Source organism: Poeciliopsis prolifica, unplaced genomic scaffold (assembly GCF_027474105.1).
Source record: "Poeciliopsis prolifica strain line A6 unplaced genomic scaffold, Auburn_PproV2 SCAFFOLD013, whole genome shotgun sequence".
Classification (NCBI taxonomy): Eukaryota; Metazoa; Chordata; class Actinopteri; order Cyprinodontiformes; family Poeciliidae; genus Poeciliopsis; species Poeciliopsis prolifica.
Window position 1 is genome coordinate 5,500,554 of NW_026562388.1, and position 13,559 is coordinate 5,514,112.

General features: G+C 38.6%; 2 protein-coding genes across 3 annotated transcripts; both read right to left on the reverse strand.

Annotated features, from left to right (window-relative positions):
• Window positions 1-105: 105 nt before the first annotated feature.
• Window positions 106-3,680, reverse strand: psma6a (proteasome 20S subunit alpha 6a). Its single transcript, XM_055038968.1, has 7 exons — window positions 3,500-3,680; window positions 3,039-3,133; window positions 2,846-2,927; window positions 1,842-1,997; window positions 1,524-1,702; window positions 858-952; window positions 106-742 (listed from the first exon to the last, which is right to left on the reverse strand). Exons 1-7 carry the CDS (start codon window positions 3,573-3,575, stop codon window positions 685-687), a joined length of 741 nt encoding a protein of 246 aa, XP_054894943.1. The 5' UTR covers window positions 3,576-3,680; the 3' UTR covers window positions 106-684.
• A 607-nt stretch (window positions 3,681-4,287) lies between these two features.
• On the reverse strand, window positions 4,288-13,252 carry prorp (protein only RNase P catalytic subunit). 2 transcript variants are annotated; one of them, XM_055038417.1, is made up of 11 exons: window positions 13,106-13,252; window positions 12,617-12,905; window positions 12,379-12,517; window positions 12,053-12,281; window positions 11,678-11,976; window positions 11,531-11,578; window positions 11,324-11,456; window positions 6,903-7,013; window positions 4,970-5,118; window positions 4,663-4,861; window positions 4,288-4,506 (listed from the first exon to the last, which is right to left on the reverse strand). In XM_055038417.1, exons 2-11 carry the CDS (start codon window positions 12,753-12,755, stop codon window positions 4,378-4,380), a joined length of 1,575 nt encoding a protein of 524 aa, XP_054894392.1. In that variant the 5' UTR covers window positions 12,756-12,905; window positions 13,106-13,252; the 3' UTR covers window positions 4,288-4,377. The 2 variants fall into 2 exon arrangements, with proteins under 2 accessions (XP_054894392.1, XP_054894391.1); XM_055038416.1 differs by having other exon boundaries at window positions 12,617-13,252.
• Window positions 13,253-13,559: the final 307 nt, after the last annotated feature.

Sequence of the window (13,559 nt, forward strand, 5' to 3'; positions counted from 1 at the left end):
TCAGATCAACTGTTTTGTTATGAAACTGAGTCAAGCTGCACAGTTCCTGTAAGACTGCTGAAATTTCAGCTGAACTATAAATGAGTGAACATGGAGACTTTGGAGTTAAATAAAAACACCGTCTTTAATAGAAGTGCAGCGGCGTACTGCAAAGATCGCAGCTGAGAGGAGAGAATTGAACATTGAGATAGTTGTTGTTGTCCTGAGCAGAGTCTGACGGCGTTTGGAGTCGATTGTAGTGACGGGAAAACTCCCACAGCTGCTCTCGGAGCGTGAACAAGAAACTCCAGAGATCTCAAGTGAAGAACATACTGAGTAAAAATCAAACCACCGTAACCGAGAGGTACCGCTCCGCAGCTGTAGAGCTACTGATACACTCATGTCAAACAACGAAAATGATGTGTGTTATACATTTATGCCATTGGGAGCACCGATCCGAAAGTCCAGAATCTTTTTAAAAAGTGAGAATGTAGGTGGGGCAAAGGGGGGATTTTGTGGGTTAAATTATGACTTGGAAGAACAGAGGCTGGTAAAAGGCAGTGCATCTGGCCGAAAAACTCAACCCAACCTGCAGTAAAATGTCCAGATTTGACCTCCCTGTGTTATAAATCTCACTGTATTGTGATAAATGAAGCTCCTCTTATGTTTCCTTCTAGCTGAGACTTCTGGTTTTCCCATTGATCCTCACTCTCTCTCGGACAGAGCAACCAGATACGCATCAATCTCAGACTCCGACAGAATCCTGAAATACAAACATTCAGTTTTATGCATGCAGCTTTTAGTCGGACAAGTAAAACTGCTTACAGAAGGAGCTGCATGTTTTAAAATTGGTAATCTGAAATCTGGTATTTACTCACTTAAATTTAGGCTCCTGCGTCGTGATGACTCCCACCTCCAGCTCCGATGGCTTGAAGTCGATGGAAAGAACAGTGGAGAGGCAAGAAATGGCCGTCTGGAAAGGAAAGATGTTGGAAGTTTTAGAGAAGAAGATAACAAGCAAAAACTTAATTTTTAAAAGAGATGTAGCTCTAACCAACTAGACTCGTAATGCAGTATTTTTGCTACCGTATTCTTATGGTATGAAAATAAAAAATTAAATATGGTACATTTTATAGGCTATAATTGTACATGAATGAGGCGCTTTACTCTGGAAATTTAAGGGTTCCAGAACGACTACAGGTCATATTTAAAGCGTAGAAGTTTAACTGTGTTGGTGGAGTGGGATCGGACTTTAAAAGCGAAGCTCTCGATAGGTTCAAATCCTCACCTTAACTATGTGTTATGAGTCATGGCTCCAAATCCAAGCACAAGCTTCCACTGTAGCGTGATCAAGCTCTGCTTTTGGAATAAGGTGCTCATCTTCCTCACAGAAACTTTTCATAATTCAGTATATGTTTTTGGATAATGTGCTTGCATAAAATTTAAAACCTGATGCATCAGCAGTGATTTATACTGAAAGAGCTGTTTCTTTTGTATGTGCATGCTGCATCTGTACCGTATGCTGCATGTGTGTCTGTTTCTACCTCTATTGTCTGCTCAAAGGTCCAGTCCAGTTTCTTTTTGACCTTCTTCTCGAGGAAACCGGTGGCTTCGGTCTGCTTGACCCCAGCTGCAGTGGCCTTGAAGCCACAATAGTAGCCGGCTGGATCGCATTTATAAAGCTGCGGGCCCAACTCCTCATCCATGCCGATCACAACCATACCTGCAGCAGGGACACAGTGCTAGATTAAAACATCTAGCGGATCCGGGGGTCCACAGTTGGCTTTGCAACATCAGAACTACAGGTTTCGAAAAGATAAAATCCACAAAAGACTCTGGTGGACACATGCATAATTACTCACAGCAGCCGAGCGGCCTCATTTCAGCATTTTGTGTGTAGACTTGGGAGATATCGGCCATTCGTTTGCACAACATGTCCACTGGGATCTCATAGCCGTACTTGTAGTTCCAGTTAGCAGCTTCGTAGCGTGCTCTCTGCACCTGAGACCTGCTGTCAGCTGTCAGAGGGCGCAGACAGGTTGACCCCAGAAATACATTCTACACATACGTTTTCACATGTCAAAAAAATATAAGATGAGGAGATCCACAGTTCAGGTGGGAAGTACTGTTTACCGGTCAACTGTTAGTTACGTAATCCAAAAGATGGAAGAAGAAAGTTGTTAGTAAAAGAAAACAATAAATAGCCGTATTTGCAGAGATGGCAGGATGGGAAACCTTTCTTCACCAGCAACAGAGAAGCAAATCAGAACAGATGTGGAAAAAAATGGAGATAAATAAAGTGTGTTAAAGAAGAGAAGTGTAAAGATGGATTGATACAGAGGGGATTATCAGCTCTCTTAAGACAAAATAATGTCCCCAGTCATGGGCTTAAATCACTGTTCAGTGAGACAGAGTTATGAATTATTGAGTTCATTGTTCTCTCAAACAAAAAAATAGCAAGAAATTCCAAGCAGTGTAATACAGTTTAGGAGGAAATTGCTGGAACAGTCACTGCAGCAGATTACTTTCCTCTGCTGCCGAGCTGTGAGCGATTCCACAGCTGTCTGCCTCCTCGCCCCTTTTTTCCAAAGTAAAAAACACCCCAGCTAAAATTAACTAGAAAAAAGTAAATAAAAAAGTTAACTTGTTCGATTTGTTTGGTATGATTCTGTTGCAACAGCAAATCATACCTCAGAGTTTTTTCACCATATAGCTATACGTCTTCCACTTCCCCAATTATATTTAACCTTGCACTCCTAACAGAAATGACGTTAAAACGTGATGCTAGAATGGGGGGCCAAAATGTGAAAAAGTTGAAGGTTTTCAACACTTTTCCAACGCGCTGTTTGGTCCTTCACTTGCTCACCAGTCATGCCGGTCATGACGCAGCCAATGCTGTCTGTGATTCTGAAGAGCTGAGTGACGGTGGTGGCGTCCAACAGCTTATCCTGACAAGTACAAGAGGAAATATGTTGCTCAGAGAGAAAAAAAAAAACAAATTAAAAGCCCACAGTCGACCGGCAGCTTCCACAGAGGAACATCTCTATGCTTATACTGACTGGAACTTTCTTCTGGGTGACGACCACGGCGCAGTCCTTCCCTCTGATGCCCACAGAGGTCATCCCTCCCTGGTTGATGGCTTTAAATGCATACTCTACATTAGGATGCGTAGGGAAAAACAGAAGTTAGAGTCTTTTACAGTTGAAAGAAATTTATTTATTTATTTTAAATTAAGATGTCAAAAAAGTAGAAAAAGGAAACCATATTACTGTTTATATGGGACTTTAATTTACAGCCCACTGAATTGTAACTCAAGAGGTGAACCTTGACTTTTGGAGGCAATGTTATTGTTTCACCACATAAATATACACCTATAGTCCTCAAATGAAACACACGCCAAATGTATACTGAATGAAATACACTATTAGTCCCTGTGAAGAATCTCTGTCTTATGGTTGAGCAGATGCTAACAGGCTGCTAGCAGTGATGACTGAGCAGCTTTCTTCCTCTCTTTGCTCACCGACTTGGTAAAGCCTTCCTTCCGGGGAAAAGATGGTGATGTGCCGGTCGAACCCCGCACTGGAGCCCCGAGACATGGCGGTGGTCAGCGAGGTGAAATAAAAAGAGAAAGTGGATTAAACTGAAACCAGAATGGCAGGCAGGAGAAACAAAAACATGGAAAGAATTTCTGAACCGGAAGTGGCTGGAGACGGACTTCCTCATCCGGGTCAGCCCTTGTAGTTCTTATTGGAGTTTCAGAACGTCAAGCTAAAAGCTACAATGTTACAGACAAAAATGTGTTTTTATGTTAAAATAAAAAGTTAATCATTAATCAATGTTACTGCTCTTTCAAAGTTGATCGTAATTAATTTCTCAAAGGATCTTTGTTGGATATATATTTGGGCAAAGTTCTTAAATTATGATTGTAAAATTTGATAAGAATCCAACAAGACTAAAACTCTTTACTTCTGAGACTTCTTGGATAAATTGCCAATTAATCTTCAGATTTAAATCAATTTGATTTCTTCCCATCAACAATGAAGATAAAGCTCTTGATGAAAACTGTTTGCTTTTGTTAACCTTCAATGTAATACATGCATTTTTGCAATCAAATTGTTCCCTTATCACTATTCCCTAAAGTTTATATGTTTAGATTTTATGTCTCTGTCACAAACAATTTAAAACCAGTCATATGACTTCCAAATATCATAGTTTGTTATAAAAAATTAAGAAAAAAAGCTCCATCTTCTTTATTGTTATTTTTAAAGTGATGCTAAAGTTTTTTAATAAAATGTACAGAAACTTCACAAGATTTAAGACTTTTATTCACAAGTCTACAAATGAAAACATGTTTTTTTTTGTTTTGTTTTTTTGTTACATATCTTTTAAAAAAATCATTCAGTGTCTTTTGGTGAGACACAGCCATCGTTGTGGCACTTCATATGTGCTTCTGTCCCTGGTGTCATCATAGGGAACATGCCAGGTATCTCCTGTAGTCTGGACAATGGTGTCAAAGCAGGGAATACCCTAAGAAAGCAGAAAAATGCAGTCAGTCTGTGCCTTGGCGAGAGTTCACACATGAAAAATATGCAAGAGCAGTAGCTCAGATGGTACAATGTCAACCTAATGTTTACTCTTTATAGCCCTGACCTCACAAGAGGTTGTAACCAACCATCCACTCACCAGAAATTTCACCCTGCTGCCAGCGGTGACATGCCCAGCCACCACAAGCTGATGGCCCCTCTGCCACTTAAAGAAGAGCCGCCTGGTTACCCCGTCTGGCAGGCAGGCTTTGTGGTCCCTCATCAGGTCCCTGCTCACAAACCGACACTGGTTCCCAGAATGCAAAGTGGCATACAGCAAGAACGGGTCGTCCTCGGATCTAACAGGGAGATAAGTACTTAGTTGCTTCCATCCACTGATACACCACCTCCATCTGCTTGGTGTGTTAACTTGAGGAAGTGTTGCTTTGTCTTTCTGAGATTCTCACATGTTTTCAGTAAAGAAGCAATGCGCTTTCTGCTGGATGAGTATCATGTTGCGCCTGTCCCAGGATTTGGAGGGCCTCAACATGTGTTTCCTCCCCAGCACCAGGATGTTGAGGCCCTGACGCTCAAGCTCCAACACCACTGCCAATAGCTGCAATAACACAAGCAAGTCTGTCTTTTGCACCACCCTTGAGTAAGTACAACATCAATATTTTGTGGTAGAAAATACAGAACGATTTAGACAAACTAGAATCAACTATTTCCTGGTAAAATGTATAAAATACCTTCAAAAAATATAATTTTGCTACAGTGGGAAAATCTTCTAAAAAGTTTCGAAAGATTCAACGCAATTAATTGGGCACATTTTTAGAGGGGAAAAAAAAATCCCGTATTAGGAAAACCTCTTTTTTTAAAACACCAATTAATAAATAGGTCATAAAATAAAAGTGCATTGATTTGTTCGTATTTAAATAAGCATAAATAAATAAAGTTGCTTCACCTTTAATCTGAGATTATCAAGAAAAAAAGTAATCAGAATTTGTACAAAGCTTTGGTCGAACAGAGACATGACATCACCAACTTTATTAATGCTGCTAATCATAAATAAAGTTTATGCTTTTATTTATCTAGTGACGCCAATGTTCTGACGAATTCAGCTGGTATTTACGTTTTTCACAGGTGGAGCTCGTCTCTCATTTCATTCACACAGTCAATTATTTAAAAAGATTTCAGGAAGGCCAGCGCATTTCTGAAAGGGAAACTTTCATTCAGAAGATTTTTTTTAATAACTGGCTTCCAGTTCTGATGGATTATTTGCAACACATTCAATAGGCATATTAAAATGTACTTATTTATATTTATGATTTTTATTTTGCTGTATAAACCATTAATTAATCGATTTCCAAACCCCAAATCAAGCCTTAAACCACATTTGTCAAACTCAAGGCCCCTGGGCCAAATCTGGGCCACCATGGCTGTTTATGTGACCCTCTAGATTCTAGACTAAACACTAAGTGTGCTTAAATATTATGTTATCAACCAAATCAATCCCTTTTTATCTGTTTAGTTCCAAATTATATCAACCAGTTCCTCCAATTTTTTGAGAATTATTGTGAGAATTTATGCAAAAATCAACAATTCCCTGCACTTTTTTGCTAATACATAATTGGGAGTTTATTGCAAATTTTTCTAAAAAATTCTGAAAACATTTCTTACTTGCACTATACAGCTTTAATTGATTATAGTCCGCGATCTACAGAGTGAGAAAAAAAAAAAGCTGAATTTACCGTCATAAATAAGCGCAAATATTTCCAAGAACCCCCCAGAGGGACTCAAAACTTCTGCACGCCACTAGGCTTAGTGACGCCAATGTTCTGACGAATTCAGCTGGTATTTACATTTTTCACAGGTGGAGCTCGTCTCTGATTTTCATTCACATAGTCAATTATTTGAATAAAAACTCCTGCCTATGGTCTTAATGCAAATTTCAGCAGCTCTAATTTTCATGATTTATTCTTTGCTTTCCCACAAACTGCAGCAGATGACTAGATAGGGCAACAGTCTTATCTGTCCGTACTTTCCTGCCCTGCAGCAACATAATACTGTGTGAGAACGATGATGCGAGTGTCAGACACACCAGCAGAGACAGATAGACAGACAGACAGATGTGGGCAGTCAGACAAGTAGGTTAGGTGGATTTAAAATCCGGTATCAGACAGCTTTAGTGCACATTTAAAATTCAGGCAGATGAGGTTATTCATTGTGAAACTGACAGAAAACCCCGTGTTGGGAGGAAAAAAATGCTCAAATCTACACGATGAAGCTGAGCTTGTGCATCTGTGAAATGAGCACACATGAAACAGATCTTTTCTAAATAAATATGTTGCTTTTAATTAACTGTGTTCCAAGTAATTATGCATCTGTGTGCATTCTCACCGTCTCTGACTGTTTGGTTTTATCTTTGTTGGTGTTTGCAACATTCAGCCCGTCTATGACCACATCAAAAGCTGGCTTCCTCTTCACAAACGCTTTAAAGCTCTCCAACTCCTGAACAGAAGCACAGACACAAAGCAATGACAAACGAAGCTCAAACTCCGACAGTGAATGTCGCTGAAAGAGAAAATAAAGACAACAGATTTGAATAAATAAACGTGCCAGTGCCAGTAATTATTTCTGATCAAGCTGCTGCTTTTTCATTTTCACCAGGGCCAGCGTAAAATACAAGTGTAGGCGTTATCTGAAAGTTGTTTAGGAACAGACCACAGAACTAACAAAAAGCTGCAAAAATAGCTTTATCTGCAAACCTACACAGAAGAAATGCCAGTTGTATTCTAATATAGCATGCTACCACGCTTCAATTGTAATGATGAGCTCAGCACTTCAACTCAGAACACAGCAATATCTTCACTTGCATGATTCACTTGTTTGGTTTTAGATTAAAATATCTTGGAGGACAGTATTCCTAAATTGCTTGGGATGCTTTTAGTAAACTGAATATAAAGTAAAAATAAATAAAGTTACATTAGTACACAACTGAAAACAGATGGTTACATAAACTACATGAAAGGACTTTTTTCCTTCCATGTCTGATAATTAATATGACTAAAATGTCGTAAATTGTGACTGGCGTTAATTCAAACATCTGTGGATGTATTTTAAAGTGACTGACATTGCTGCCAAAAAATCAAGCCCTTAGACAAGGCTTTAGAACGAGAATTGCTGTAATCAGCTGCATTAATTAGTTGCAGAAGTTTCAATCAAATTACTGATTTGTCTTTAGCATATTTGGTTATTTACAGCACAACCTGTGACAAAAATGTGGGCTTGAACCTGTTTTCCCGACTCATGGACTTAAACTTAGTAAGTCCACGAGCTACTTACAAAATTTCTTTGAATAATCTTATTTGATTTTCATTTGTGGTTCTCTTTTTAGTATGTCCGCCTTTTTTTTTTTTTTTTTTTTAGCAGATGCTTAAAATTACTCTGCACAGCAGATGGTTCAAATTGCAGTAGTGGAAGCAGACAGTTTTAGCTGGAAGGGAACTGAGACAGAGTGTGAGCCTCCCTGACAGTAACAGCATCAGGGGTTTGTTCATTCTTTGACTCCAGAAATGAATCTGGACTCAACCTGCAGGATCACTCATCAGATGGCTCCTTCTATTGACTTGTCAAATGCTAAATAGACTCCTAGAGACCCAACAATCAGTCCTGTTGGTTAGGATTTCCTGAGGACTAGAAGGAATGATTAGGAAAAGTACTTGGAATTCCTGTTCTTCTGTATCTTTAATGTTGGTCTGCATTTTTGTTCCACAACAGGAAAGTTGCCATGAAGCTCAGAACAGCTCCAGTGTGGAAACGTTATTGGTGCTTTCACTTTTAGATAGATATGGAAATAGGCTGCTGTGAATTCCCCAGGACCTGAAACCTGAAACTGTTTGCACAGTATCATTAAGATTCAGTCCAAAATGCAACCTTATAAATGCAAAAAACTTTGCAATATTCCTCCTGTGATGTAACTGTGAGCAGGAAAAAGAAAAGGCCTGTCAGGCTGCTGAAAAAAACAAGACCCCTCAACTTTAACAGTAAGTAGCCGCTCACTAGAGTTTGAGATGAAGAGAATGATTGATGGAAAGAAGAAAGAGAGGAGCCTGAGAGCAGACAAAGAAGGACGAGAACAGTAGAGACAAAGTCCAGAGTAATTATCCCGGGACTTTCCAAAGCTGATACCTGAGACCGGCCTCATTGTGCTGACCTGGATATGTCTGCTTAAAACACACACACTCCCACATCTGTACACACACTCCTGGGCTTACATTACCACTCCGGTGCCTCATTATCACAATTTGTTTCTGTAAAAATAAACAGCAGCATTTTCCACTGACTGAGAGCTGCAGAATAAACAATTTATTACAACTGACAGAAGCGCTAAGCTAAACTGATTCTAACGTGTTGCAAGTTGGATTTAGCCAAGTTACAGGCAACAGAGAGGGATCGCCATGGTTAAAGTTCAACAATTACAACAATTAAAAGGTTTTATAATCTCCAAAGAGCATAACACTTTAAATTTAAAATACCAAAAATAATTTCTGCATTTCAAATCTCAAAAAAATCAGGTGATGTGCTGTGTTGCTATTCCACCAAACATACCTTTTAGAATGTTATAAAATTTCAACCTTGATTTTATCAGACTATAAAATATTTACTAAGTATTTGAGAGACTTTGAATGTATTTTTGCAAAATGCAGCCAGGTCTTATTTGCAAAAAAATGTTCTGCTTTTTCTCAAATTCCCCACAGCTAAGACATATGAAGAGTATGGGAGGTTGTTGTCATGTTGTATTTGAAATATTATGTTGTTAAGGCCTTCTGAGAAACTCCTTAGATTGTTTATATCTTTTCCTAGGTTTTTCGTCCACTTGGATTGGACTTTGTTTTGTACCTTTCTCCTTTTGCAGTGAGATGCAACCCTGACCCATTTGAGAACTGCTGACCCACTCAAAGATGCTTCTAATGATGGCGCTTTCTGTTTGGCGGTTTGTTCTAAAGTCCCATCATTCTAATACAGACATCCGCAGGGTGTGCACTGTTTTGCAATTATCATGTTTTGTTCATTTTTCCCCAAAGAAAGATATCAGATTTTCAACTCAATTGTACATTTTATAATTGATTAAAGGTTGAAAAATGTTCTGCGTGCATCTTCATTTATTTTTTTTTTTTTTTACACAATAACACCTGCCCTTTTAGAAGGTTGTGTAAAGATTTTTCAATTTTGAAAGATTGTGCCCATATTTACATGGCACAGTACAAGTGGGAAGTCCCCAAATTTAAATAGTTTATCTTACCACAACCGTTATCTGAAGAGTGAAAAACTTCAAGGAACACTGACAAAAGCTGCTCTCTGCTCACAAATAAACATGGCACATTTTTAGCTACATATCACTTGTGCTGCCAAGGTTTTCCTGTGCATAATGTCTCTTTAATTTTACTGTAAGTAAAGCACTGAAACATGTCAACATCATGCCTTCTACTGTAGTCCTACAGGGAGAATTAAAATAACTGTATTTTGAGACCAGTTCTGTTTTATTCGACTGTCAGTCACACTGGTGGTGTGCCGCCTTAGGTTTATCATTTTTGTTTTTATATAAATCACATTTACCTTTCCAAAACATTTCCAATAAACAAACATAATATAAAAAATTAAATATTTACTTTTACCCCTGAAATCTAAAAGGATCATATTTGTGCCTGCGAGGTAAGATGTCATGAATAAATATGATTTTTTTTTCTTAAAATGATATTTCTGACCCAGCAAGTAAAGAAGCTCAAGACAGACATCACTGTAGTTTATATGAAATTTAATTTATGAAATGTTTTGGAATCCAGTTTTGACTTTATAGAAGTAGTTTTTAGAAACTTCCTATAGATCTTAAACATTTTCGAAGAAAGACATAACCAAGATTTAAAAAAAATGCTGTGCAGTTCGATTTCACTTTATCTTAAACCAATAGGCTGTCATCGACAGATATATGAATCTAAATCTTGATCAGAAAATGTTAAAATGTTCTTGAAGTACCAGTTTTAACTTACAAAATAATAATTTAAGACTAACAATAAAAACTTGCTTTTGCTTTTTGCAAAACTAGTAACAAATGTGTATATCTTAATATAAAAGTGTTAAAATCTTCTCTAAATGACTGGGGGTTTTCTGTTTGTTTTGAACTATATAATTTTCTTCCAGGCAGTTTTTCTTATTTGCTGCTAATTCCATAAAATAGGTTTGTTCATTTGCAAAAAGAACTATTTGAAATTGGAACCTAACGCCATTGAGGGAGCTTTGTGTCCATTGCCAAACGTGAAAGTGAAAGTCGGCTCAGAAATTGGTAACAGTGCAGTCTGAACGGATCAGTTTTAGTCATCAGTCGGGTGTGTCTGTGTACCAATGATGCCCTCTAGCAGACGCACGAGGCAGGTCCTCACAATTATTATTAATTTGATGTCTCTCAAACACAAGACTTGCAGATTTTGTTTACCTGATGCTAGAATTTGTATATATATACTTTCCATCGTATACATCGTATGCTGACATGAGGTCCATTTCGAATACAAGAACCTTATCAGAACCAGGGAGAGTTTCTGGATTAATTTCTCTAACATCTTCTGGGGCTTTTGGTCCCTGGAAAGCAAAGCCTACTTAAGACCAGTTTTACCATAGTTAAAACTTTAGAGAAATTCTTAAACTTAAAGAGTTTCTTAACAGCATCTTAGTTTGACATCTTGCCTTAAATAATTCTGACTTTTAAAGATGAGAAACAACATGAATCCATTTTTAAAAGACACTGTTTTTGTGTGAATCTGTACCTCAGGAGTGGTCTTGTTGAATACATCTCGACCCTGAATGACATCGGTCATGACTCTGTCCTTCAGCTCCTGATACTCCTCAGCACTCAGTTGGATGGACTCCAGCTCTGACCCACAACAACTACACACACCTCTAAGGAGAGAAATACTTTTTTAAATAAATGGCACAAAACATCACAAAGGGAACCGTGTAAAATGTGTATTTACTTTGGGGTGGCAGTGCTCCAGGCTGCAGTCCATTTCTGTCCATTGAGACTGAAATCAGGAAGAAAGACATAATTGAAGAGAGAAAAGAATGAAAAGTGATGGAAAAAAACTAAAGCATAGGGAATGAACTTTTCCATCACTGCTTACCTCTCGAACCAGCTCTTTATGGCGTTTGCAACGTTCTGCTGGGGATAGATCTGGTTGTTCCTCATGTGCACCAGAACTCCCAGCAGCCTCTCATGCTGCTCTGACTCTGTCATGGCTCCCATTTCTTTTTCCCTCTCACTCTCTTTCACGCCTGTAAAAAGTGCATCCCAGGCCCCCTGATGAGGACTCAGTCCCTTTTCAATAAGTTTGTCGTATAAACCCCAAGCAGTAGTTGCATCTCTGTGACGAACTGCTGCTGCAATAACGTCACTATAGTTACGCGATGATGGTGTATAAACCTAAAATAATACAAATCAAAAGTTAATAAGGAGAGTATTTACTCCAGTCATTTTCCTAAACAAAAATGTTCTTCACCTGCTTGATCAGGATCTCAACTGCTTCCCTCCACCTCGCAGTACGGCTAAAGGATTTAATAAACAGGGTGGAAGCCCCTGTGTCGAGTGAAGGGAAACTTCCACGCATGATTTTGTAGATGTCACACACCTCATCGTCGTGTCCTCCTTTCACACACAGTGTCAGGTAGCGTAGCAGCAGCTCATAGGACAGCGTGCCCTTTTCCATCGCCACAAACGTCAGCAAGGACCTGGAAAAGCAAAGGATGTTCACTTTATACCAAATATTCCTGTTTAGTGAAAGGAAAATTGGCTTAAAACGTTACAGACGCTCTCATCATCTCTTACTTTGCTATGTTCAGCTCTGATCCATAAGTGAATAAGCTTTCCATCATGTAGATGGCAAAACGTTCCTGGTTTCCCAGAGATTCCCTCAAGTCCCTCCATTCAGCAGGAAGCAGAGGCCGTTCAGGAGGCTGACACTTTACTATGAAACAGCTCTGGTTTAGTACAGGAAACAAAAACAAACATGGAAATAGGACTGTGTGATTGTATAAAGATATATGTTAAACTGCAGTCACCATACCCGTCATGCGTTGCTGCTCCTCTTTATGTTGTTCCTCTTCCTCAGAGACTGCTGGCGCCTTCCTCTTCATCAGTTCTGCTGTCCTCTTTGCTGTGCCAGCAGCAAAAACAGATTTGGGAAAAGAGGTCTGCAGCAGCATCCTGGACTTCTTAGTGTTTACATCCTCTGTGCCATGCCTGATAGCTCTGTTTGCTATTCTAGTTTGTCCATTGTTCTTTCTGTCTCCCTGTCTGCCTCCCAGGTTTGGCTTAATATCTCTTGTGCATAGAAAGCGTGCTGTGGAGGTCAGCTGTGGTGACATGAAACAGATTCTGAATTTTAATAAGAAGGTAGAACCCATTCTTGAATGTGTATCGCTTCAAAAATATTCTCATGTAGGTGAAGCAGCAGTGATACTTTATCTGTGTTTTAAAATAGAAATGTTAAAGTATTATTTTTCCATACAAACTACATTCTGTGTAGGTCATTTCTGATCAAACTACCACTTACGAGCCAATTTTCTCCTTTAAAATATCAGCGGTACTTTTAAAAAAAAGTCTTGCTGGCTTATTTACTCATAAATATAAGTCAAGGTAACCAATGTCCACAAAAACTGGGACTAAATCATTTCCGGTTGTTTCCAATCGTAGGCATTAGTTCCTGGACGCACGGCTACCACGTCATCACCAATAGACTGGACTCCAATGCTGCATTCAAAGTACCTCGAAAAACAAACTTATGCACCATCTTCTTGAGTGATTTAAAAATAAAATTAAGCGAAAAAGTAATATAAGAACAAATGTTCTAATAAAAACTAAAATATACTGACAATTTTGCCCATTTACATGTTTCTCATATTTTCACAATGAGGAGTTAGAAATTCCGTGACACTCGGATTTCAGCAAACTATCTTTGTTTTAAAAATGGTTGGTGGCTTTCAAAATAAAGGTATAAAGGTATGAAG